Raw genomic sequence first — 27932 nt, 5'->3', positions numbered from 1 at the left:
GGGCCTCTTCTCCCTTGAGCAGAGCAGATTGAGAGGGGACATGATCGAAACATTCAAGGTACCGAAGGGAACAGACTTAGTAGATAAGGACAGGTTGTTCACCCTCTCCAAGGAAGGGGGAACGAGAGGGCACTCTCTAAAGTTAAAAGGGGATAGATTCCGTACAAACGTAAGGAAGTTCTTCTTCACCCAGAGAGTGGTAGAAAACTGGAACGCTCTTCTGGAGGCAGTTATAGGGGAAACACCCTCCAGGGGCAGATAAAGACAGATTGTTCACCCTCTCCAAGGTAGGGAGAATGAGAGGGCACGCTCTAAAATTGAAAGGGGATAGATTCTGTACGAACGTAAGGAAGTTCTTCTTCATCCAGAGAGTGGTGGAAAACTGGAACGCTCTTCCGGAGTCTGTCATAGGGAAAAACACCCTCCAGGGACTCAAGACAAAGTAGATAAAGACAGGTTGTTCACCCTCTCCAAGGCAGAGAGAACGAGAGGGCACTCTCTAAAATTAAAAGGGGATAGATTCCGTACAAACGTAAGGAAGTTCTTCTTCACCCAGAGAGTGGTAGAAAACTGGAACGCTCTTCTAGAGGCTGTTATAGGAGAAAACACCCTCCAGGGACTCAAGACAAAGTAGATAAAGACAGGTTGTTCACCCTCTCCAAGGCAGAGAGAACGAGAGGGCACTCTCTAAAATTAAAAGGGGATAGATTCCGTACAAACGTAAGGAAGTTCTTCTTCACCCAGAGAGTGGTAGAAAACTGGAACGCTCTTCTAGAGGCTGTTATAGGAGAAAACACCCTCCAGGGATTCAAGACAAAGTTAGACAAGTTCCTGCTGAACCAGAACATACGCAGGTAGGGCTAATCTCAGTTAGGGTGCTGGTCTTTGACCAGAGGGCCGCCGCGTGAGCGGACACTGGTCTGACCCAGCAGCGGCAATTCTTATGTTCTTATTTGGCCTTGTTGCTCAGAAGCAACATGTGTTTTCTATGGCTCTTATGGGAGATCTACATCTCCAAATGCCTGTTTACTTGGCACTGTTGCTCTCGTTCAACATCAAGTTACGTAAAGCAGCCATTTCACCAATTAAAGGGTTAAATGAGTTTCAGAACGTCATTTTATAACAAGGTACCTAACGTGTGTGGCTCAGTACGGGCCAGATTCTGCATATGGTGTCACAAAAAAATCCATGCAGGAAAAACCTTCGCTTAGCGCTAGTCTGTAAACCGTGCTTAAAGTTAGGTTCGGTTTATATAATTTGCATAGTGGCTGCCAGCAGCGTAGCGAAGGAAGGAGGCACCCAGAGTGGTGGCGCCCAGCACTGTCGAGCCGTGCGCTCCTGCATTCTTCCCCATTGGCACGTCTTTGAAAATTTCCCCCTTAATCTTCCACTGCCCCAGGCTCATCTTCGCTAAAAGTAAATTTGACCATGTCTCCCCGCTCCTGGCCAAGCTCCACTGGCTTCCGATAATCGCCAGGGTCCACTATAAATGCGCCTGTTTAACTTTCAAAATCCTATATGGTATCCTCCCTCCCTTTATCCCTCTTTCTTGGAATTCCTCAAATCCTAATACCACCAGATCCTCTCACAAATTAAAACTATCCTTCCCCTCGCTAAAAGGCATTTCCCACACAGGAAAGCTAGGGACCTCCCTCCACTTCAAAATCACTGAGCTCTGGAACAACCTTACCTCCCCTCTTCGGAACTTGAGCTCTCTCCAAGTTTTCCGTAAACATCTGAAAACCTGGCTTTTCTCAAAAAATGTAAGTCTCCCTCCAATTTAGGAATCAAGGAAACTCTTATATCTTGGCATCCCAAGTCCTCTAAATTTTCTTCACACTTCTACCTCTAACCCTCTGTTGTAGTTCCTTCCTATTTCTCCTACTGTAAACCGCGTCGAGCTCTACGAACGTGGAGATGATGCGGTATAGAAACCTAAGAATTAGATTAGATTAGATTAGATTGATTGTGAGCCCACTGGGAGAGTTAGGGAAAATGCTTGAAGTACCTTTATATAAATCGCTTTGAGTGTGATTGTAAAACCACAAAAAGGCGGTATACAAGTCCCAACCTCTTTCTTTTTCCCTTTCTTCAAAATTTACGAATGCATCCCAGTATGGCAATTCTTACGTCTTTTGGCCAATATTCATTTTCACTTAATGAAATCCCCTCATCCATCTAAACTAAGCTAAACTTTAAGCTTATATACCGCATCTTCTCTATAAATATAGAGCTCGACACAGTTTACAAAAATTAAAAGGGAAGCATGGTGGGAGCTGGTGGTAGGGGGAAGCGGAAATTTACATTTTTGTGTTTATAGAGTAGAAATGCACATTGTTCATCCTTACATAGGATTTGCTGGAATGAATCAAAAACCTACAGCTGAAGAGAAAGGGTGTAGGCTTGTCGGGGAGGGAAAGCCGGTGAATGGGCCTTAGGCAGAAGTTTTGCAGATCATGGATGCCTGTCTCAGCATGTTAGAAATTAGGGCACCCCCCAAACAGAAGTCCCTGACTTTTTATGGACAGAAAACAACATACTAATTAGAAGCTAATAAGCAAACCCAGCCGACTGGATTGCGTTTCTCAGGGCTCTTTGATCTAGCACGAAAAGTTGTGTTAATGCCAAGAGCAGATTCATGTCTGATTTTAGGTTTGAGGGATGGTGTAATCCCTTTTCAACATTTTGCTGTCAAGTATACTGCACCTAGAACACAGACCTTTCCTTTAGTTCACCAAATACAATTTGTGGTCTCGAAAGTTCTCTAACTTTACCATGTGAAAGAATTCAAGGCAAATATACACCATTCCATGAAAAAGTTGTAGCATTTTCATTTATTAAAAAAAATTTCTTACTCGCTGACATCCTACAATTCTGAGCGCATTGCAGGAAAACACTCATAATTCAAAACATGTGGAGGGACATAATCAAAAGAAACGTCTAAGTACTTTTTGGCCCTAAGCGCAAGTCGCCCAAAGTCGGACATGGGAAAAGGTCCATTTTCGAAAAATACGTCCAACATATTTTTCTTTTCGAAAATCATCTAACTACGTCCAGCCGTCTGATCGTCCAGACTGCTAAGTCGTCCATCTTTATAACCCATTTTCGTTCGAAAATTCATCCAAGTCAAAGACGCCTAGAAAAAGACCTTTTGGATGTGGACGGGGTCAGCAAAGTGATGGACTGGACACCTAAACATTGCACCAGAGTAGCAGGGTACCTTACAGGGCACTACTGTGAACTTCACAAAAAGGGTGCCACATACACATCTCACCACAACAACCTTATAGGTTATGGTGAGCCCCCCAAAACACCCCCCAGAACCGACTAGACCCACCTGTCTACCACCCCAATAGCCCTTATGGCTGCAGGTGTCACTTATATGGCAGTACAAAAGGGTTTGGGGGTGCACATGTTTCACCATGAATGCAGTGATTAGAGTGACTTATGGGCTTGGGTCCTCCTCTCCATGGTTCACTAACCCACTCCCAAGACCTCTGTGCAGCTCTACTAGGCTTTCCTATGCCAGGCTGCCAGGTGCTGATGTTCTGGAGGCAGATATGTAAAGTTGTTATTGCGATTTTTATGGCCGGGGGGGGGGGGGGGGGGGGGCATCAGTGATCACTGGGGCAGTGTGTGGGGGTCTGTACTTTGTGTTTGCAGTGCTTATCTGGCCACTTTGGATACTTTCTTGTGACTTAGACCTGGATTTAGAGGGCCTAAGTCACAACGTCCATGTTCCGTCTAGGCAGTGTTGTAAAACTTTCAGTTATACATGCAGTACGACTAAGTCTAGAACGTCCCATGTCCCGTCCAAATCCCGCCCTCGATACTCCTCTTGAAACGCCTCTTTTAGCTCTGGGCGTACTGCAGCATTGTGAAGGCCTAAGTCGTTTTTAGATACGTCTAAAACCCGGTTCGATTATCGGCACTTGGACAACTTGTGTTACTGATTGTCCAAGTGCCGATTTAGGCCGGTTTTTAGACGTATTTCTGTTTCGATTATGAGCCCCAAAGTCAACAATAAAACATCCTATAAGTTTATTTATTTATATTCTGCATTCTATGCAGATTCTATGCAGATTACAAATTATTCAGGTACTCAAGCATTTTTCCCTATCTGTCCTGGCAGGCACGTGGGGCATGGGAAAATTAAGTGACTTGCCCAGGGTCACAAGGAGCAGTGTGGGATTTGAACCTACAACCCCAGGGTGTTGGGGGCTGTAGCTCTAACCATTCCATCACACACTCCACATAAAACATTAAATTGTCTAAAACAGAGCTTCAGTAAGTCTACTCAACCTTCCCACTTACATGAGAAACCTCTCTCAAATAGCACTGTTTTAATCAACTTCCTGAAATTCGGCAGGGAAGGAGCAGTCTTTACTTCAAACGGTAACGCGTTCCATAGTAGAATGCCTTGGACAGCAGTCATTGAATGACGGACTAGAGATAGTTTCACCTGTTTCAAAGATGGCACTTCCAAACAGAACTTCTCATCAGAGCGCAATGCTCAAATTGGCTAGTATAAATTGAAAAGATTACTTAACATAGTGCCGGGCCAATGGTTTACGCTGCAGCACGAGAGATTTGGGTTTGGCTGGCTGGAAGTCTGGTTTGGAATGTTAAGGGGAGGAGGTAAGGTAGTCATGACGACGGGCCTACCAGTAGTGCTAAGCATGACCTAAAGGGAGGGAACCTTTCCAATGTGTTCAATGTACTACCTAAAGAAGGATATAAAACTGCTGGAGAGGGTGCAGAGACGAGCAACAAAACTGGTGAAGGGTATGGAGAAACTGGAATACGAGGACAGACTTATAACACTAGGATTGTTCTCCCTTGAGAAAAGGAGACTGCGTGGGGATATGATCGAGACCTTCAAAATACTGAAAGGAATCGACAAAATAGAGCAGAGAAGATTATTTACATTGTCCAATTTGACACGGACTAGAGGACATGTAATGAAGCTAAGGGGGGACAGGTTCAGGACTAATGTCAGGAAGTTCTGCTTCACTCAGAGAGTGGTTGACACCTGGAATGCCCTCCCAGATGAGATTATTGCGGAATCGACCGTTCTAGGCTTCAAGAGCAAACTAGATGCATATCTCCTTAAGAGAGGCATGTAAGGATATGGTGGACTATAAATTACGACAGGTGTACACCTGGCAGGGCCTCCGCGTGTGCGGATCGCCGGACTTGATGGACCGAAGGTCTGATCCGGAGATGGCATTTCTTATGTTCTTATGTTCTTAGTAGAGTCCATTTGGGAGCAGGTGGGGCAACAGAGGCGACCCAAGGAGCTCAGATGGGAAAATAAACCAAAACAAAGTCATAAAAAGAGACTTGTGTTTTCAGGATGGAGATTCTTGCCGCAAACGATGATCAAATATTCCACACACATGGAGACATTTTTTTAGATCTATGTTTCTTTCGTAATTTAAGGTGTATGTTGAACATAATTACAACACACAAAAGAAAGAAAGAAAAAAGTGCTTAGTGCTAAAGTTTTCATCTCGTAACAGGTTATTATGCTCTCGGGTAATTTGTCTATTTATTTCTCCCCCATGTAATACTATCTAGTTCCAATAAATATGTCGATGTGAATGAATGGAATAATTTACCAACCACCTGAAGAGGTCTATCAAATGGTTCTTTGTAATAAATATTTAGGATCAGTCTGAAGATGTAATTAGGAAATGATATGTTTGGAAGTCATTGCCCATACATATCAGGATGCTAAAAAAACTATTTGGTATTTGAAAAGATGGTGAAGATTTTGTTCCAGACTGCTCTCATATCAAGCAGCTACTTGGAAGTCTGTTTTCCGTCGACAATTTCTCACTTCTACCTCGTATCTGAACTTTTAGAAAGTAGTTAAAAACTTATTTGTACGATAAATGTTTCTAACTGACCATCTTATACTTTTTGTAATTTCCTACCTGGTGTTAAGCTTTTTTCTTTTTTTAATTGTCAACCGCAAGGATGTTCATGGTTTTGTGGTATACAAATGCTGTGTTATGTCGTGACATTTCTGTTTAGGATATATTTATTGGCCATGTGTTTAATTGACTTTCTCTTCGCTGTAATGCTGCCATTCTCAAGAACTACTTGGCTCTCTTTGGAATCTGCACAGAGCAGGGGTAGGGAACTCCTGTCCTCGAGAGCCGTATTCCAGTTGGGTTTCCAGGATTTCCCCAATGAATATGCATGAGATCTATTTGCATGCACTACTTTCAATGCATATTCATTGGGGAAATCCTGAAAACCCAACTGGAATATGGCTCTCGAGGACCGGAGTTCCCTACCCCTGGATTAGAGAGATTGTGAGCCCACCGGGACAGATAGGGAAAACTGCTTGAGTACCTGAATAAATTAATGTAAACCATTCTGAGTTCCCTTGGGAGAACGGTATAGAAAATTGAATAAATAAATAAATAGAAACATAGAAACATAGAAATAGACGGCAGATAAGGGCCCACGGCCCATCTAGTCTGCCCACCTTAATGTCCCTCCCCTACCTTTGCCCTGTGAATAGATCCCATGTGCCGATCCCATTTGGCCTTAAAATCAGGCACGCTGCTGGCCTCAATCACCTGTAGTGGAAGACTATTCCAGCGATCAACCACTCTTTCAGTGAAAAAGAATTTCCTGGTGTCACCTCGTAGTTTCCCGCCCCTGATTTTCAACGGATGCCCTCTTGTTGTCGTGGGACCCTTGAAAAAGAAGATATCTTCCTCCGCCTCGATGCGGCCCGTAAGATACTTGAACGTCTCGATCATGTCCCCCCTCTCTCTGCGCTCCTCGAGCGAGTATAGCTGTAATTTGTCAAGCCGTTTTTCGTATGGTAGATCCTTGAGTCCCGAGACCATCCGGGTGGCCATTCTTTGCACCGACTCCAGTCTCAGCACATCCTTGCGATAATGCGGCCTCCAGAATTGCACACAGTATTCCAGGTTGGGCCTCACCATGGATCTATACAATGGCATAATGACTTCCGCCTTACGACTGACGAAACCCCTTCGTATGCAGCCCATGATTTGTCTTGCCTTGGACGAAGCCTGCTCCACTTGATTAGCAGACTTCATGTCCTCACTGATGATTACCCCCAAGTCTCGTTCTGCTACCGTTTTTGCTAGGATCTCGCCATTAAGGGTATAAGACTTGCATGGATTCTGGCTGCCCAGGTGCATAACTTTGCATTTTTTGGCATTGAAGTTGAGTTGCCATGTCCTAGACCATCGCTCCAGTAGGAGTAGGTCGTGCATCATGTTGTCGGGCACTGAATCTTCGTCTGTTGTGCATTTGCCCACTACATTACTCAGTTTGGCGTCATCGGCGAATAATGTTATTTTACCTCGAAGCCCTTCTGCCAAGTCTCTTATAAAGATGTTGAATAGGATTGGGCCCAAGACTGAGCCCTGTGGTACTCCACTAATCACCTCCGTCATTTCGGAGGGGGTGCCGTTCACCACCACCCTTTGGAGCCTACCTCCAAGCCAGCTCCCAACCCATTTCGTCAATGTGTTACCTAATCCTATAGAACTCATCTTGCTCAGTAACCTGCGGTGTGGTACGCTATCGAATGCTTTGCTAAAGTCCAGGTACACGATGTCCAGGGACTCCCCAATATCCAGCTTCCCCGTTACCCAGTCAAAGAAGCTGATCAGGTTGGATTGGCAGGATCTCCCCTTAGTAAATCCATGTTGTCGGGGATCCCGTAGATTCTCCTCATCCAGGATCTTATCTAATTGGTGTTTGATTAGAGTTTCCATTAGTTTGCTCACTATCGATGTTAGACTCACTGGTCTGTAGTTTGCTGTCTCCATCTTGGAGCCTTTCTTGTGGAGTGGAATGACGTTAGCCGTCCTCCAGTCCAACGGGACGCTGCCTGTACTAAGGGAGAGGTTGAAGAGCGCGGACAGTGGCTCCGCCAAGACATTACTCAGCTCCCTAAGCACCCTGGGGTGCAGGTTGTCCGGCCCCATTGCTTTGTTAACCTTGAGCTTTGACAGCTCACCGTAGACACTGCTGGGCGTAAACTCAAAGTTACTAAACTTTATGGAATCTGCGGAACATAAGAGCACTTGTAATATAATATGTAGGATCCCAGATAAGACTGATTTTAGGGGTTCTTTCACAAAGGTGCGCTAACCGATTTAGCGCGCCTTAGTACAAGGACCCCTTAGACTGGAATCCATGTTGAACTCAAAGGGGGATATAGCTGAATATAAGACTCAGATGACATAACATAGCCACTTATTATAAACTCTTCAGAAGTAGAGAATGACACAGGGAAAAATTCTGTCCCCATCACTGCTCCGTCCCTGGACCACCATCCTCTTCGCCGTCCCCTTCACCGCCCCGTCCCCGTCTTTGCCATCCCCGTCACCGCTCTCCCTTTCACCGGCCCGGCCCCGTCTTCAGCGTCTTCTCTCCATCCCTCCACCCCCAGCACCCTTCACATGGTCCAGCAGCTTCCTCCCACCGGCCAGCCGTGCATTTCTCTCCCTCCCTCCCTCTTACCTTCTCTTGTGGCGAAACTGGCAATTTGTATAAGGCTATGCGCTGTATTACAGCCGAAGCCTTGAAGTCGCGTCGGGTTGCCTGCTAGAAAAGTCTCCTCCGATGCAACCAGAAACAGGAAGGAGATTTTTCCAGCAGGCAACGCGACGCAACTTCAAGGCTCCGGCTGTAATACAGCTCATAGCCTTATAGAAATCGCCAGTTTCAACAAGAAAAGGTAAGGGAAAAGAAGGGAGAGAGGGAGATGCATGGCCAGCAGGAGAAAGGGAGCTGCCGGATCGAACGCTCGTTCACCGCGCGTGCTAACTATTCACCACTCCATGGGGCGGTGAATGGCCTCGTCCCCGATCTCGCGGTGACCTTTTTTTTTTGTCACCGTTTTGGCGGGTTACCCACGGCTAGCCGCGGGTAACAACCACCATGTCATTCTCTATTCAGAAGCTTGCCTCACTCCCTTTTACAAAACCGCCAAAACGATTTTTGGCACCGGCTGGTGAGTTGAATGCTCTGCACTGCTCCTGACACTCATAGAGTTCCTATGAGCGTCGGAAGCAGCGCAGAGCTTTCAGTGTGCCGGCCTGCACTAAAAAACGCTTTTGTAAAAAGGTAGGGGTGGGGTGATTCTTAATATTAGCATTCACACTCTCCCACTTCCACACAAACATTTTTGGCCGCCGCTTTATTTCCAACATTTCTGTTAAACTTATTAAAACAACTCATTCATTTAACATTATATAAACCCCCCCCCCCATGCGGCTTCCCCATCTCTTCAATCAGCTCATAATTCTACATCCCATTAGCCAATTCAGACAACAACGTGACCTACAATGTCGTCAGGTCACGCTGCAACTCGTTTGCCGCCCACGAGCAATCCATTTTCAATCCCCACTTCCCTTGTAAGGCTGCTCACGACAGCTGCTTCAGGGGCAACTCCCCGTTTGTGGCCTCAGCGCCCAACCCGGCTGCGACCGCCCCACCTCCCAAATCCCACGCCATCCCCTTGCCCAAAACCTCCCCCAGCCCACCCCTCCCAAACAGCCAACACAGCACAAAGCAAACAACGCTACACAAGCAAAAACCAAAAGGGGTGGGAGGGAGGGACCTTTCACATATCTACTGCCCCCATCACCAGTGTCTCTCAAACCTTTTTAGCTCCGGCATACTAAATGGAGCAAATGTTTTTTTTTTTGTGGCACATTATGATTTAAATGATAAAATTGCAAAACCAACAAAAACTTTAAATTTGAGAATTATTTATTTAGAGTTCTTTAAGCTATGTATGGGTACATAATTGTAATAATGGAGAAATTAAGTTTCAAGTTTATTTATTCTTGATGAATCGCCTATTTAAATTACTAGGCGATGTACAATAATAATAACATAAATTAATAAAATTAAACAAATAAAATGTTAATGTTGACTTAAAAACAAATTTGTTGTTAGTTAAAATTTAACAAACTTAACAAACTGAGTGTAGACATAACTTTAAAATAATTTTGTGGGTAAGACTTACAAGACATGTGTGGTTAAGAAGGGGAATAGTTACAATTTTTGATAGAAGAGAAGAAAAAACATAAAAGGGAAGAACAAGTAGAGGGGTAATAATAGCTGTTTAAAAAAAAAAAAAGAAAACTCCAGGTTGCAATTGAAAAATAATCGATTTTTTTAGTGTCCTAAGATCCATACGCATCTTTAAAAAGAAAGGTTTTTAACGTTTTTTTAAATAGTGTTAGATCTTTTAGTTCTCTAATGTATTGTGGTAAAAGATTCCATGAATGTGGGGCCATAACTGAGAACATGTCGTGTCTTCTAGTTCCTATCATTTTAATTGAAGGCACGGAAAGAAGATTAAGGGCTAAGTTAGGCTTTTTTTTATCGCTGGCCGTGGTGGTATTAGCTCTGATGCTCATAGGAATTCTATGAGTGTCGGGGCTTTTGCCATCGCAGCTGGGATAAAAAAGCCTACCGTATTTCCCTACTTATAGGCCGCCCCCGTATAGGCCGCAAATAATGCCTATATGAGTTTAAAAACTGGTAGATAAGCTGCCCCATTTTAGTAGCCGCGGCTTATCTACCAGGAGCTGGGCGGCCTATACAGCATTTTAAAATCATCCCCCTGTCCTCCCTCTCTCCCCTTAACTCCCTCGCTGGCGGTGGCCTCCTCAAATCATGCCGCCAGCGTCGCAGAGCAGGAGCGATCTTTGTGTCTGCAGGCCGGCCCCGCGCTGCTTCCTGTATGGCTTTGCTGTCAGTTCGTCCTGACAGGAAGTAGCACGAGGCCGGCCTGCAGAAGCAAAGATCACTCCTGCTCTGCAATGCTGGCGGCGCAATTCGAGGAGGTAAGGGAGGGCGGGGGGATGATTTTAAAATGCTGTATAGGCCACCCCAGATATGCAAGCTGCACCCACTAGGCCGGCTTGCAAAACCCATATATAGGCCGCGGCCTATATATGGTGAAATACGGTAATTGGCTTCATAAAAAGGGGGTAAAATAGATAGAATAGAATTGTTAATCAATGCGATGGATTTGCATGTTTTTGAGCGCAAATTAACTCAAAACACACCTCAATAGTCGACAGGCAAACACGCATTTCATCATCCACCATCTACAGTCATTCTCTTTTTTTGAGGTGTCAGAGCTGAAAATCCAAGTACGCAAAGATAAGAAGATCCAAACGGTACCAAAGCCTCGATTGCTTTGTTGCTCAAGTTAGGATAACTACTGCATAAAAAATAAAAATAATAAAATGACTTGCCAGTAGTTTTCAAGTTCCAATCACGTCAAAGAGTGATGCTTGTCTGGGCGGTTGTATCCTTACGCACGCAGACGCTCATAACATTGACAGACTCTTGCGTACACGACGCGTAGTACATGTCATCTATTCCACTTAGGAATGGTTTCTTTAAAACTAAAGTAAAATTCTGGAATCGTTCATGGCATACCCAGAATCTCTTCAGGGCACACCATTATGCCTTGGCACACGATTTGAGAGACATTGCCCTGCAACCTCCCAGCTCCACACTCCTAAAATAATTGCCCTAAGACTGTTGCAGCGGTCCGTCCCTAACTCCCGCAAGTGCTCACCAGAAAAACCTCTCGCCAATTATCTCTCCTTGTTTATTTTTATTTTGTATTTATTGATTTATTGATTACTCTTCCCCCTCTCTATTTACGGGGGTTAGGGGCAGAGCCGGCCCGCAAATATTAAAAAAACTGTGAATAATATTTGGGCTGGTTCTGCCCCTAACCCTCGCTTCCCCAGGCTATTTTAAGCCCTGAAAGCCACCCCTTAAGCCTTACCTGGTGGTCTAGCGGGTTTTCGGGGCAGGAGCGATCTTCCCACCCTCCTGCCCCGTGCAGATCACTCACAGGAAATGGCTGGCTTGAGCTCCCGTAATCTCTTGAGCCATTTCCTGTGAGCGATTTGCACAGTGCAGGAGTGTGGGAAGATCGCTCCTGCCCGAAAACCTGCTAGACCAGTGGTTCCCAACCCTGTCCTGGAGGACCACCACTAGGCCAGTCGGGTTTTTGGGATAGCCCTAATAAATATGCATGAGAGAGATTTGCATATAATGGAGGTGACAGGCATGCAAAGCTGCTCCATGCATATTCATTAGGGCTATCCCAAAAACCCGACTGGCCTGGTGGTCCTTCAGGACAGGGTTGGCAACCACTGCGCTAGACCACCAGGTAAGGCTTAAAGGGGGGCTTACAGGGCTTAAAATAGCCCGAAAAAAGAAAAAGGAATTTTAGTTTAAAATCGCGAATAAGTGAATCTGTAGATACGGAAACCGCGAATACGGAGGGGGAAGTGTATACCACTTATATCCTAAGTGGTTTTACATTCAGGTATTTTATTATATTTCCCTTTCTTTCCCGGCGGGCTCAAACTCCATCTAGTGTAGCTGGGCCAATTTGACTTCTGATTCTCAAACAAGGTTTCTGAGGTTGCATGTGTTAACAAGAGAGACTGAACTCAACTTGCAGATGTTTGCGTATAGAATTTTTTCCCCTCAAATATAAAACAAGAGTCGCTGTTCCCAACATGTAGACAGAAACGCAAATCAATCAAGGGTGATAGGTATGAAATAGTTCTTCTTTAACCATAATTTCATTTCTCTGTTTTGTCATCCCTTTTTTACTTTAGTGCTGGAGACCAATGGTGGTGGGTGCCGATCGTTTCACCATTACTCGGCGCAGTGGCTGGCGTTTTGGTGTACGAGTTAATGATTGGGTTTCACGTTGAGCCTCCACCACCGTCCACCGAGCAAGAAAACGTCAAGCTGTCAAACGTGAAGCACAAAGACAGGATCTAAAGAGTGCCTACGAAGAGCCATTCACTGCCATCTAGGGACAAAGACATTCTTCTTAGGCCTGAAATAACCAAAGAAGCAGAAGACGATGGAGGAAGACAAAGTTTAAGAGCTCTGTTGTACTTGGTTGCATAGCCTTGATGCTTTCGCTTTAGAAATGTGCATAAGTCTTGTTACTCTGCTCTATGTGCATTCCCCCATGAACCGAGGCACCGAGTGTGTTTCCCTAACCCTGGAAAAGTATGCAGAAGAGAAGAGGAGGTGAAGTGAGCGGTCTTTGGAAATATCCCATACTAAGAAGAGCAATAAAGAAAGACATCTTGTAACTGTAGCACATTACGATATATAATGCCCTACCTGCGAGTAGTGGCTTGATATGGCATAGCCATCAACATACAGACTCATTACAGGAACTTCTACTCTTAAATTATGCCCCTAAAGCAAGCAATCAAATTACTCAAGTTATGGATCAGGCATATAGTAGGAGAGAAGTATTATCAACATAAAAACTCCCTACTAATTAAACCGAACTCTGTGCTTTATAACAATGTAACACACTACAATATAAATGCAAACGAAAGAAAAAGCTTCAGTATAAATAGGCAAGGGGAAACCACTCTACCAATCACACACCATAGGCATAAAAAACCTGATATATTGCTTAAGAAGAAAACGTGAGGAATAAATCGCAGTCCCATGGTGCAACTTATTTGAAGAAAACCTATGTGCAGCCAGCCAACGATCGTTCCGTAGCTTCTCCAGGGCCGCTTGAGCTCACATAGCAGCTACACTGTTTGACGCGCCGAGATACACAATAGGCTTTCCAGTTGGTCTTAGACCACAATGTTTTACGCATCTTGTTCTGAACAACTGGATTGCTTACAATGTCTTGCTGCGTCTCCATTGTGCTTTGGTTGAAGTAGCAATGATTCGGGAAACTATTAGTAACTCGGGGGTTCCTGGGAGCTGTCAGAATATGTGGGCCGTCATTTAAATTAGAAATCATTTGAGAACGTCAGACTTTGTTGTACATAGACGTAGGTCATATATCTTCTACGCGTTAGTAGATTGTCATTAGGTTTAGGGGCAAATGTGGTCATTTGCATTGCACTATAGCTTTGTAGACAACAGATTTATAAGATATAAATCCAATGGACATATCCTTTGAAATGACTCCAAATATTGGCAGTACCTCTAATAAAGGGAATTGGAGAGTAATTCGATGACATGTCTACGGTTTCTGTAGTGCTATGTGTTACCATATACTTTCTAGAAGGTTGCAGGACTTTGTAGCTTTTCCACAGGGCTTGTAGATTTTAGTCGTTTTTATAGAACTTTATTTGGTATATTGCTATGGACTTTCTATAGATTTTTTTAAAAAATCTTTTGCAGTTTACTTTTCAATCTCTATATAGACAGTCTACATGAATTTATGCTTTCCAGTAGTCCGTCTATATCACAGTATGCAGACAATTTCCATGTCATTTTGTGTATTTGTATATTTCTTCCATAAAGCAGGGTTTGCAATTTTAGAAGACTATGTGTGGGATAATTCTATAAAGAAGGTGCTAACGTGCCAATTATGCATGTAAATAATTAGAATGCACCTTTGAGTTGACACTGACCCATGGCTGCATGCACAGTGAGGAATCCACCCTGTGGTGTTTCAAAGCAGAGTACAGGAGTGGTTTGCCTTCTCCTGTGTAGAGAGTGGCTCCACTATGTTACCGCTGCCCAACAGGGGGCCCTCCAGCCTTCAGTACCTGGTAGCCCCCAGTGATCCCCCATCCGGGTACTAGCCAGGCCTGACCCTACTTAGCTTCTGATAGCAAGCACGGGCTTACCCAAGGCAGCCAAGCCATAGGCACCAATTCATGTAGTTGCCCAAATTTGCCTAAGAGCTATTCTGTAAATATGCACGTGCCTTGCATACTCTGTATTTTACAGGTGGGCGTGTGCATGGGTGGAGTCTGAGTGGAGGATGGGCAGGATACAAACTTACATGCAAAACCGATAGACAGTAGTGAAGCGAGGGAAGAAGGTGCCCAGTGGTGCCTTGCATTGCCATGCTCTGAGCCCCTGCCACACTCTTCCCCACCCCCACATACCTCATCAAATCTTTGCCAGCAGCAAGCAACATACGATGCCTGGTGCTCATTCTAGCCTCGGATAGAAACATAGAAACATGCTGGCAGATAAAGGCCAAATGGCCCATCCACAACATCCGTTATCTCCTCCTCTTCCTATGAGATCCCACATGCCTGTCCCATGCTTTCTTGACTTCAGATACAGTCTTCATCTCCACCACTGCTATCGGGAGACCATTCCACGTATCTACCAACCTTTCTGTAAATAAGTATTTTCTTACATTACTCCTGAGCCTGTCACCTTTTAACTTCTTCCTATGCCTTCTCCTTCCGGAGTTTTCCTTCATTTTGAAAAAGACTCACCTCCTGGTACATTAACTCCACGGAAATATTTAAACATCTCTATCAAATCCTCTCTCTCCCGTCTTTCTTCCAGAGTATACTGTACATATTAAGGTCTCTAAGTCTGTCCCCCATACGATTTATGACAAAGACCACCAACCAATTTTGTAGCAGCCCTCTGGACTCTCTCCATCCTATTTATATATTTTTGAAGGTGTGGGCTCCAAAATTGCACACAATATTCCAAATAGGGCCTCACCAAACACTTATACAACGGTGTTATCACTTCCCTTTTCCTACTGGCCATTCCTCTCCTTAGCACCCAAGCATCCTCCTGGCTTTGACCATCGCCTTTTCTACCTGTTTTGCCACCCTGAGATCAAGAGACACAATCACCCCCCCAAGTCCCGCTCTTCTTCCGCACACAGAAGTACTTCATCTCCAATACTATACCATTCTGGATTTTTGCAGTCCAAATTCATGACCCTGCACTTTTTAACATTAAATCTTAGTTGCCAGTTACTAGAGACCATTCATCAAGCTTCGCCATATCCTGCCTCATCTTATCCACACCCTTCGGAGTGTCTGCCCTATTACAAAAACACAGTTCTTCCACAATCACTCACAAAGAGGTTAAATAGAGCCCAAGGACAGATCCCTGCGGCACTCCACTAGCGACATCCTTTTCCTCCGAGCAAACTCCATTTACGACTACTCTTTGCCTCTGTCCACTTAACCAGCTTTTAATCCAGTTTATCACTTGGGGGCCCATTCCGCATGCATTCGATTTATTTATCAGTCCCTGTGTCAAAAGCCCCTCCCATATCCAACTGTTTGGTCACCCAGTCAAAGAAATCAATCAGATTCGTTTGACAAGACCTGCCTCTCATAAAACTATGCTGCCTCGGGTCCTGCAGTCCAGTTGATTCTAGAAATTTCACTATCCTCCTCGACAAGGAAGTGATGGAAGGAGAGCTGAGACTGGCGCAAGCAGTAGATAGGCGATTCTGCTTGCTGCCGGCAAAGATTTGAAAAGGTTCACTGAGGGAAGGAGGAGAGGAGCTGGCGTCCTTAAGATGGCATCTGGAGTCCTCTGCCCCCCACATGCTAAGCCACTGCCCATAGAATACTACCGGCAGAGTGACTTCATGGGCAGACAAGGCCGAAGCAGCCTGCTTAGAGTGCTGCCGGCCCGACGCTGCTTAGGGAGGTATATAGGGCTCGCTCGTGGTCGGCGGGTTTCGGATGGGAGGGAGGGAAGGATAGGGGTTTGGCTGCACTGTGGGGGCGGGTGCTCGGGGGGGGGGGGTGCTCACTCAAGGGTTCATCAAGGGATGGGAGAGGGGGAGAAGGGAAACTGCTGGAGAATCCCGGGACTAGGGCTTATTTTTGGGGTAGGGCTTATATTACGACCTACCCCGAAAATCCTGCTAGGGCTTAATTTTGGTGTAGGTCTTATTTTTGGGGAAACACGGTAGATGTTTCTCTGTGCAAACATGTTCACTAGCACTATGGCTGGCATATCAACTCACGCTTGAGAACAGATGCGCGTAGATGAGGGTTCTTCATAAGGTTTCCGCCTTTTCAGAGTTATACGGGAAACGGTTGGGGTGGGGGGACGTGGCACAAGGGCGTGTCGTAGAATGTCATGGGAAAAGCACGTATCGCAAAACGGAGCGACGATGTGGAAAAGTGACACCATTTGCTTTTATGATATTTAATTAAAGAGCGTTTAAAAACGTGCGGAAACTTTTGGAAGATCCCTCGTGTGTTCAATTGGGCTCGTTTTCTAGGAGGCACCTGGATCCCTGTATAAAGACTTAAGAGAATGACGCGGGGACAAATTTGTCCCCATCTCCGTGGGTAGTGGCGTCGTAAGAGGGGGGGGTGGTCCGCCTCAGGCGCCGTCTTGGTGGGGGTGCCGGCGCCTGAACTCCTCTCCGCCCCACACCTGTGCGCGCCCCTTCCTTTCCCTTGGACCTCTTAAACGTTCCCGGCGCCAGCAGCAGCGCCAACCTGCTGCTCGTGTCGGGATTGGCTCTTTCTCTGACGTCAACTCTATTTTGGCACCAAGAATGCATGCCTTTTTGCAACCTCTTCTATACGGAAAAGTAGGTGCTGACTCTTCTTTTTAAGAATGCTAGTGGAATACTCTGTGCCTGCATTTTACTTGTGTTTCCAGTTTCCAGTTTATTTAAAATTTCTTATATCGCCCAATCAAGCCTTCTAGGCGCTGTACACCAGCCTAGAGCCAGGGCGCTGGTGCCCTTCCCCCTCTCTCTTCTTTGCCCCCTCCTTCCCTGCCCCCTGCCATGTGCGCATCCCCCTTCCCTTCCCTCCTACCTCTTTAACTTCTGCGTGAGCAGCATCACCAACTTGCTGCCCGTGCCCGCGTTGGCTCTCCCTTTGATGCCACTTCCTAGGCTCGGGATCTGACACAACATCACAGAGAGAGCCGACGCTGGTGCGAGCAGCATGTTGAAGTTGCTGCTTGCGCCGGCGAAGAGCTAGAGGTACTTTGGGGGGGAGGAAAGTACGTGGGGGAAGGCACAGAGGGGGCGGACAGGAGGAGGGGTGCCGGCGTAGGGTTACCAGACATCTGGATTTCCCCAAACATGTCCTCCTTTGGAGGGCATGTCCGGGGGTCTGGACGGCTTTTCAAAACCTGACCAAAGCAGGCAGTGGGGGCAGAGCTAGGGCGGGACTGGAGCAGAGGTGGGCGGGCATAAAATCTGGCACCCCTATGCCGATGCCCCCACCAAGACGGCGCCTGGAGCAGACCACCCCCTCAGACCCCCCTTTCTTTGCCACTGGAGCTGGTATAGATTGTTCAAGACTGTGTGCGCATTATAGTATCTCGTAATGTTCACAAGTGAATGTGCGCCCTACCCACACGCCACCCTCTGCTGATGGGAACTGCCACGTGCAAATAGAGGTCTGCACGGGAACAGGGATCGCGGGAATCCCGCAGGTCCCGTAGGAATCCCCCCTAACCCACGGGACTCCCACGGGGACCCCTCTGGCCCACGGGACTCCCATGGGGACCCCCCTCTAGCCAACGGGACTCCCACGGGGATGGAAGGCTTTGGAAGTAGGATTCATCCATATAATATAATGGACAGGTCAGCCTTAGTAAAAGAGGGGATTTATAAGTTAATTACCTGAAGAGAAAACAAAAAAAGGGTTCCACCAAAGATTCCAAAAGGAAAACAGCAGCGCAAACACAAAAGAAACTGTGGAATTGATGATCCTGTCAGAAGTAATTGTTGCTTTTTTTGGGGACAGGCGGGGATGGAGGTAATTCCTTGGGGGGACGGGTGGGGACGGAGAGGATCCTGGCGGGGACAGGTGGGGACGGAGAGGATCCTGGTGTGGACGGGCGGGGATGGGTGAGATTTCTGTCCTTGTGCAACTCTCTACTTGCAAAGTGCACTCCATCAAATTAGGGGCAGGCAACGATTAAAAATTATGATCATGATTGTGTGGCTAAAGATTTTAATTGCGTGATTCATCGCGCCTAATCATAGCATGAGAAGGCGAAACGGGAAGGTGTGCTGGGAATTGGCAGGACACAGCAGGGGGAAGGGCTTCTGAGTCGGCCACAGACGGCATGTGGGAATTGCTGCCTTTTCCGGCGACCCCGAGAAGAGCCGGGTCTGTTAAGGTAAATGCGGGGAGGTGGGAGAAGAGATGCCACATGATAGGATAGCCAAAGAGAGAGAAAGGCATTTTGGACAACCAGTGGCGTGGTAGGGGTGAGCGGCGCCCGGGGCTCCTTCCCTTTCCCCGTACCTTTTTACCTTCTCCGGCGTGAGCAGCATGCTGTCCATATTGGTGTCTGCGCGCCCTTTGACGTCACTTCCTTGTTGCGGGTCCCGGAAGTGATGTCAGAGAGAGGGCCGATGCCGACGCGGGCAGTAACCTCGCACCGGGGAACAAAAAAAAGTATGGGGAAGGCAAGGGGCACATGCATGCACGTGCGGCAACAGCGAGGGGGGGCAGAGAGGAGGAGGGGGCCGCGCCCGGGGTGAACCACCCCTCCCCCCTGCACTTCTCTTAATAAGCCACTGTGGACAACAGAGGAGAGTTAAAAATTTGGGTCAGAGTTATAATACAGTAAAGCCCTGAGTCTATAAAAGATGCCTCCAGTTAAACGTCTAGATCAGCCCAAGAAACCCCTGGCCTAAATGGAATGCACCAAAGGATTTTATGGGGACATTCTGAACGGGATGCCCTGCAGTTAGGCTGCATTAAGTGCCCTACTGCCGCCAAACTGACCAATCAGGGAGCGTGTTTCTAAAAAAAAAAAAAAAAAAATTGAAGGTGCCGTTCTAAGGTGTCGGTCTCGCACCTACAGAGGCGCATAGGGACACCTAAGCGTGGCAGGGGCGTGATTTGCGCCAAAAGTGGCCTTGAGTGTACGTAGGTGTCCCTATGCGCCTCTGTAGGTATGAGGCTGTCGCCTTAAATGTAGGACTTTAAAATGCTGGCCTACATTTACGGTGCCTGTTTTTTTTAAAAAACGGTGTCAGGTCAAAAGCGCGCCGGGACAAAGGCGCGCGCAGACAATTGAGTGCAGCGCAGAGGCGTGTTCCGCAGAAAATTACAGTTTTTAGGGCTCCGACGGGGGGGCGTGGGGGGGAACCCCCCCACTTTACTTAATAGAGATCGCGCCGCGTTGTGGGGGCGTTGGGGGGTTGTAACCCCCCACATTTTACTGAAAACTTCACTTTTTCCCTGTTTTTAGGGAAAAAGTTGTTTACAGTAAAATGTGGACGGTTACAACCCCCCAAACCCCCCATAACGCCGGCGCGATCTCTATTAAGTAAACTGGGGGGGGCTCCCCAACAAAACCCCCCATCGGAGCCCCTAAAAACTGTAATTTTCTTCAGCGCGCACCTCCATCTTGCGCTCAGTTGTCGGCGCGCGCCTTTGTCTTTCGCGGGGTTGTCTATGAACCAAAACAAACAACAGCTGCGATTCTACAAATGGCGCTGGTGCATGATTGGCACGCGATTGGCGGCCATTTCTTAGGCAATTGCCGATGCCGGCACAGTTTATAGAATCCGGCAGTTAATGCTTACCAGGGCATAATAACGCTTAGGCACCACTGGGCACGATTCTATAAACAGCGCCTAGCATTTGATTGACAACCACGCCGATCGGCGCCTAGAAGTTAGATGTCGTTTATAGAATCCGGACCTAAATGCCCAGCCGTACATAAAATATTCTCATGTACTGACAGAATAGTGTGTAACCATTTAGTGTTCCCTGACGAAGGCGTTATTTTATGACGCCGAAACAAGGATCCTTGTTGGGACTTTTTTTAACATTTGCTCGTTTCAATAAAGACTTCAGACATCCGCCTTGTCTTCCTTCTGTTGGTGTAACTTTATCCTATGACAAGGAGTTCTTTTTTGCTTGCTTGTTCTAACTAAAAAATGGTCATTTACTTGTGTATGTGTGAACATATGCGTATATTGTATGTGACTTAAATACCAGCGTTTACGAGGACGGTTTGAAAAGTTTGGTTAAAAAAAACCAACCAAGTCAAACAAATGTTTTAAAAAATTTGACAAAACCTATTTTTCCGACGAGACGAAAAAACTGGACACTCGCTGGATTAAGTGTATAGCCCTCGATGGAGACATAAGAAGTTGCCTCCGCTGAGTCAGACCAGAGGTCCATCGTGACCAGCGGTCCGCTCCCGCGGCGGCCCATCAGGCCCACTGCCCGAGCAGTGGTCCTTGACTATTTCTATAACCTATCTCTACTCCTATCCCTATATCCTAACCTCAGTCCTTATCTGTACCCCTCAATTCCCTTGTCTTCCAGGAACCTATCCAAACCTTCTTTGAAGCCCTGTAGCATGTTCTGGCCTATCACAGCCTCTGGAAGTGCGTTCCACGTATCCACCACCCTCTGGGTGAAAAAGTGCTTCCTAGCGTTTGTTCTAAGCCTGTCCCCCTTTTAATTTCTCCGAGTGCCCCCTTGTACTTGTGTTTCCCCATGATTTGAAAAATCTGTCCCTGTCCAATTTTTCTATGCCCTTCAGGATCTTGAAGGTTTCTATCATGTCTCCTCTAAGTCTCCGCTTCTCAAGGGAGAATAGCCCCAGACATATTTGTTTAACTTGTTTACCGAACTTTTTAAACCACCCTCGTACATGCATTCTTCCTGCTGAAGTCTAGATAACTTCTTACAGAATTTCCTTATATCTGTACATCACATATATGCCCCTAGGATGCCTCATTTTTTTAAAAATGTGATCAAGTTTGTGCATAATATGAAAACACATGCATGCTTTTGGGAGGCTGAAAATTCGGTGTCAGGTCAAAAGCGTGCCTGGACAAAGGCGCGCGCAGACAACAACGCAGCGCAGAGGTGCGCGCCAAAGAAAATGACTTTTAAAGGGCTCCGACGGGGGGTGTGGGGGGGAAACCCTCCCACTTTCCTTTATACAGATTGCACCGCATTGTATAAAGGGGGTTTGGGGGGTTGTAACCCCCTATTTTACTGAAAACTTCACCTTTTCCCTAAAAAACAGGGAAACAGTTAAGTTTCCAATATAATGAGGGAGGTTACAACCCCCCAAACCTCCCACAACGCCGCCACAATCTGTATTAAGTAAACTGGGGGGGGGGTTTCCCCAACAAAACCCCCCATCGGAGCCCCTAAAAATACTTTTTCTTTGGCGCATGCTTCCGTCTTGCGCTCAGTTGTCGGCGCGCGCCTTTGTCTTCGGCGGTTTTGTCTCTAAACCGAAAATTAATTTACCTGGATAGGGCTAACGTACATGGATTAATTTTTTTTTTCTCAGAAAAGGTGACTACATTTTTGAAATGTTATTCCTAAATATGCAACCTAAATATGCAAATATGTATGAATGTACATAACTCAGATCAACAGTACCATAAATTTCCTTTTGTCTTTCAAAAATATATTTCTTTACTAAAATAAAAAAAATATCTTGCTATGTTGCTTATGTGGATCAGTGTATGTGTGCATCGTACTTTAATTAACTGGACCCCACTGTTTCCGTTTACATTCACTGAGGACCCGTGAAAGATCTTTCAGAGAAATCTCCACAGAACTACTGCAAAGCCTTGTCAAAGATCTTCCAGACTTGGAAGTAGGCAGTGGACATTATTGGGTTTTCTTAAATCTCGAAAGCCTTTTTAAACTTCTGGCTCTTTCATAAAACCTTCTCATGACCTCTAAGTGCTCCTTTTACGAAGATTAGTGCGTGCTAAGCCCCGCGCTACATGGAAAATACTAACGCAAGCTCTATGGAGGCATTACGTGTAGCGCAAACTAAAACCGCTAGCGCACCTTCTTAAAAGGAGCCCTAAGTAGTTTTGATGTCTGAAAACATTATCAAAAGTGAAAAGGCACCGAGTTCCACTGGAAAACAAGAAAGCATCGCAAATAAGAGAAAAGTGGAAATGATGATCTGGATGAAAAAGATCTTTATTTACCCCTCCTTTTGAAAAATCAAACGGCGTTTTTTAGTGCTGGCTGCAGCGGTAACAGCTCCGACGCTTATAGGAATTCTAGGAGTGTCGGCGATGTTATATCCCTTCAGGACATGATCAAAACATTCAAGGTACTGAAGGGAATAGACTTAGTAGATAAGGACAGGTTGATCACCCTCCAAGGTAGGGAGAACGAGAGGGCACTCTCTAAAGTTGAAAGGGGATAGATTCCATACAAATGTAAGGAAGCTCTTCTTCACCCAGAGAGTAGTAGAGAACTGGAATGTTCTTCCGGAGGCTGTTATAAGGGGAAACACCCTCCAGGGACTCAAGACAAAGTAGATAAAGGCAGGTTGTTCACCCTCTCCAAGGTAGGGAGAACGAGAGGGCACTCTCTAAAGTTGAAAGGGGATAGATTCCGTACAAACGTAAGGAAGTTCTTCTTCACCCAGAGAGTGGTAGAAAACTGGAACGCTCTTTTGGAGTCTATCATAGGGGAAAACACCCTCCAGGGATTCAAGACAAAGTTAGACAAGTTCCTGCTGAACCGGAACGTACGCAGGTAGGGCTGGTCTCAGTTAGGGCGCTGGTCTTTGACCAAAGGGCCTCTGCATGAGCAGACTGCTGGGTATGATGGACCACTGGTCTGACCCAGCAGCGGCAGTTCTTATGTTACCACCGCGACCAGCGCTCAAAACGCTAGCGCAGTTTTGTAAACAGGGAGTGTTTAGAGTCTTCACTCAGGATATTGTAATCCACACAAATAAAATGACACAACCCTACATGGTCCGTGTTTTGTCCAGTGGGTCTTCAGGAGTTCACAAATAGATAATATACTGCAAAGTGTAGGAATAAGGGCATGTGACTGTCCTCGTCACACATTCATTTTACTCCTGCCCTTCACAGTGTATTATCTATTTTGGAACCCCTGAGGAAAGCCCACTGGCTGAAACGCGGACCATGTAGGGTCCAGCAACAGTTTATATGTGTGGATTCCCAAACATGACTGTTTCATTAAAGACAATTGCTGAATAGCTATAAGAGAAATCTGATTTTGAACTAATAACTGTCAACTTGTTTTTTGTATTGTGCACATTTAGGGCTAGATTAAGGCATATGCAAAACTAGGCAGATCCCTAGGCCCCAAATGTTTAGAGTTTGTGTGTGGGGGGAGCTAGGGTATGGGATTTAATAAACTCTTATATGACACTCTAAAAATGCATCTTATTTTAAACATTATATTTTAAAATAATCATTTTCAAAATTCAAAATAGTATAAAACGTTAATAAAACCTCTTTTATGCAGCTTAAATTTAACAAAGCTGTTAAATTTTAACATTTTGAACTATTTTTGAATTTTGAAAACAACCGCTTTTTAACGTTACATTACATTAATGACTTCTATTCCGCCCGTACCTTGCAGGTCTGGGCGGATTACAAAAGAAACAGCTGGACATTTCCAGGAGAATTACAATTTGGGGAGCTGTACAAATAGGAGATGGTGCAATTCCAGTAAATATACAATTTGGGAAGCAGTTGACATGCTTGAGGCTTTGAAGAAAAAGAATAACTGGAGATGAGGAGAGGTTTTTTACAAAAGCGTAGCACAGTTTTTAGTGCCAGCCGCGTCAGTAACAGCTCCATACGAGCTGTTACCGCTGTGGACAGCGCTCATAACCGCGCTATGCTTTTGAAAAGGGGGGTTAATTATTTGAAATGATAATATGTAATTATGCATTTTTGTAGGCTCTTTTGGGGAGAAACAAGGTTGTCGTGTTCACGATTATTGAGTTAAACATCAAAATCTCAGGGGAGCCTGTAAGGCTGAACGTTAATTTGGGAGCAAAGGAGGGAAGGGTAAAAAAGCTAAAGCTTCATTAGGGGTACCTGATACCTTTGCATCGGCCCTGTTTATTGGCGATGCCTTTGCTGTTGTCAGCTTCGGTTGGAGGAACAAACAAAACTTAAAACCTAAACATGAGTTCTTCACTTGTTGAAACAAGTTCTACTTGGAAGATGCATTCTTCTAAGAAAGATTATACTTGAAGTCGATGAAAGATTATGCTTGAAGTTGATAGATCATGTGACAGTGGCTAAACAATCACGCTAAGGAATTCTTCCTGCTTTCAGTCACTCGTATAGACCAAAACCTTTGTGGGTGGAAACGGAGAGCAATTATAATCATTCCTAGGAAAACATGACTAAAGTCTAGTCTTGTGGCTTTAGTCGTGTTTTTCCCAGAGAGGGTCACACAATTATGATTATATCTATGAGGGCTGTTCAAAAAACATCAGACCTTAATTTTTTTTTGCGTAAACAAATAAAGCTAGGGAGGTGTGGTTTGGTGCATGTAAGTAGGTGACCCTAATGTGTATGCTTGAATTTTTTCCCGCCTACAGAAGCTGTCAGTCGCTGGCAGACTGCTGATAAGGAAGTGTAAGAGTGCCGTCGGATTTTCTTTTTTGACATAATGACAGAAAAAGTTGAACAACTCTACTGCACTAAATTTTGTATAAAGCTTGGTGATTCCCAAATGGAAACAATCAGCAAGATTCAACAGGCCTTCATGGACATGGGCACCACACAGATAAAGGAGTAGCATAACCGCTTCAGAGATGGCCGCACATCAGTGGAGAGTGAAGCACGTTCTGGTGGGCCCTCAACATCCAGAAATGAGATCGGCATTGACCAAGTGAGGACCCTGGTGATGCAGGGTCGTCGAATCACGATCAGAGAACTTGCAGAAGAGGCGAGCGTCAGCGTTGGATCCGTTCATTCCATTTTGACTGAGGATTTGGGCTTCAGGAGAATTTCAGCGAAGTTTGTGCCAAAGCTGCTAACGAACCTGCCCATTCTTCACATTTGATACGGAGTTTCCTGGCCAAACACAACATGCCTGTGATTCCTCAGGCTCCCTACTCTCCCGACATGGCTTCGTGTGATTTCTGGCTTTTCCTCAAGCTGAAAATGCCCCTGAAAGGGACCAGATTTCAGTCAAGAGAAGACATCATGCAGAATGCAATGGACCAGTTGCGAGCAATCTCATAAGAGGCGTTCCAGCGCTGCTTCCAACAGTGGCAGAACCGTTGGAAGAAATATGTGGCAGCCCAAGGGGACTACTTTGAAGGAGATTAGTATAAGATTGTATCTGAATATGAGTATTTTTTATGAATAAAGGTCTGATACTTTTTGAACAGCCTTCATATATATACAGTGGTACCTTGGTTTACGAGCATAATCCGTTCCAGGATCATGCTCGTAATCCAAAATGCTCGTTTATCAAAGCAAAGTTCCCCATAGGCCTTAATGCAAACTCAGAAGATTCGTTCCACCACCGAAGTTTGCAATGGTGGCTCAGGGGTGAGTACCTGCCTGCGGGTGCTGCACAGCGATTCCAAAGTGGTGCCTTCCTTGCCTCGGGGTCCCCATGCAGTTGCCCTCCTGCTTCGGCGATGCCTCTGCCATCCGTCAGTGCTCTCCCGGCTCCCATCTAAACCGGCCGCCATCCTGAATGAGCATGCGCGCGACTTCACCTATCTCCTCTCCTAAGTCAGCCGCTGCCCCGACAACACACTCACCACGTACAAGCACCCAGGACGTCCTTTTTTATCTTTGAAACCGCCTTGAAGTTTGAGTAGGCGGCATAAAAACTTTTTTATTACACTTGGATGGGCCTGTTCATCGGTTCTGTAATTTCATCTGTCTCGATCCCTGATGTCTCTCAAATACAACCCATGCCTAATGAGATCCCCTGACTGTTGGGAGTTCAGCTACAGGCAGTTCTCCGCCTAGAGGAACGCAGGGAAAGGGGGGACATGATTGAGACATTTAAATACATCACGGGATGTGTTGAGGTGGAAGAAGACATCTTCTTTCTCAAAAGACCCTCGGTCACAAGGGGGCATCCGCTCAAACTCAGAGGAGGGAAATTTGATAGTGACATAAGGAAGTATTTCTTCACAGAAAGGGTTGTAGATTACTGGAACAAGCTTCCAGTGCAGGTGATCAAGGCCACCAGCGTGCTTGACTTTAAGAATAAATGGGACGTCCTAGTGGGATCCCTACGAGGGTCGAGTTAAGGAACTAGGTCATTAGTACTCAGACTTAATGGGGTGGGTCAGTAGAGTGGGCAGATTTGATGGACTATAGCCCTTTTCTGCCGTCATCTTTCTATGTTTCTATGATCCCACCAAACGATGGACGTGAGCCCAAACGCACCGTCTTGTTTCTCTTTCGGACATATTCAATATTAGATTGTCGCTACGAGAATGCTAGGTTGAAAACTTGCGAACGAGAAAATGATACTAATACGTCACACCCCCACCCCCTCCCCCCCGGCTTCTATGAAGCCGTGTCAGCGTTTGTTTTTAATCTCTGGCCACGGCGGTAAAAGTTCCGACGCTCATAGACCTTCTATGAGCGTCGGAACTTTTACTGCCGAGGCCGGCAAGAAAAATCGCTAGCGCAGCTTCATAAAAGGGTGTCTGTGTCAGCGTCAATATGGGGTATATTAGATTTATTGATAACTGAAGCAGAAAAGGCATTAATCGCAAAATAAATGCATAAAATCTATTATCGGAGCACTTAAACGTATTTCAGTAATTTGTATATTTTTGCATCATTTAAGAACATTTTAGGTAAATAACACATTACACACAATTTAAAGCTAGCTGTTGATTTTCCACGTGAATTATACCGTTTTTTCACTAGTGATTTTTAACATTATGACGTTTCCTTTTTGCGTCAGTCCATTTAAAGTGATTGGCTTATGTACAGCACAATCGCTGCAGTATAGAAAGCGTTTTCCTGGCCGATGATCAAAGCGTGGAGAGAGCTTGGATCGTCTGTCAGCTCTCACCCACAGCCCTGGTGTTAACACCCCCCCGTGGCTTCCGAGGCCTTTTCCCTTATCTGGCTTTTGTGGTATTTGGCAGAGTTGAAATTCCTGGCAAGGAAAATACAGCCTAACCGGTGGTGTGTAGAGTTATATATTTCCAAAACTGATGCACCCTGCCGTTATAGCCAGACTTCCTTTTAAGGCATAGCATAGATATCCTTTCTGAGTGATTTCCCTCCCCCCCCCTTCAAAAGTGTTGTGGAATGGTCACATGGAGGTAGCAGAAACTTACTCTCCCTAGTTCAGGTTTCTGGAACTGACCTTCTGACCCTCATTCTATCAACTGAGTTATAA

The 27932-nt window shown here is 45.7% G+C and overlaps 1 protein-coding gene across 2 annotated transcripts in view; it reads left to right on the top strand.

Moving 5' to 3' along the window:
• The window catches only part of LOC117356187 (aquaporin-3-like), a 76759-nt gene extending 62699 nt beyond the window's left edge, over positions 1 to 14060 (top strand). For both annotated transcript variants that reach the window (XM_033935334.1, XM_033935333.1), the window contains one exon: positions 12672 to 14060. In XM_033935334.1, the coding sequence (XP_033791225.1) occupies positions 12672 to 12840 (169 nt within the window). In that variant the 3' untranslated portion in view covers positions 12841 to 14060. The remainder of the gene's footprint in view (positions 1 to 12671) is intronic.
• Positions 14061 to 27932: the final 13872 nt, after the last annotated feature.

Source organism: Geotrypetes seraphini, chromosome 1 (assembly GCF_902459505.1).
Source record: "Geotrypetes seraphini chromosome 1, aGeoSer1.1, whole genome shotgun sequence".
Lineage (NCBI taxonomy): Eukaryota > Metazoa > Chordata > Amphibia > Gymnophiona > Dermophiidae > Geotrypetes > Geotrypetes seraphini.
The sequence above is the reverse complement of the archived record's forward strand: the minus strand, read 5'-3'. Positions and strand labels throughout refer to the sequence as shown.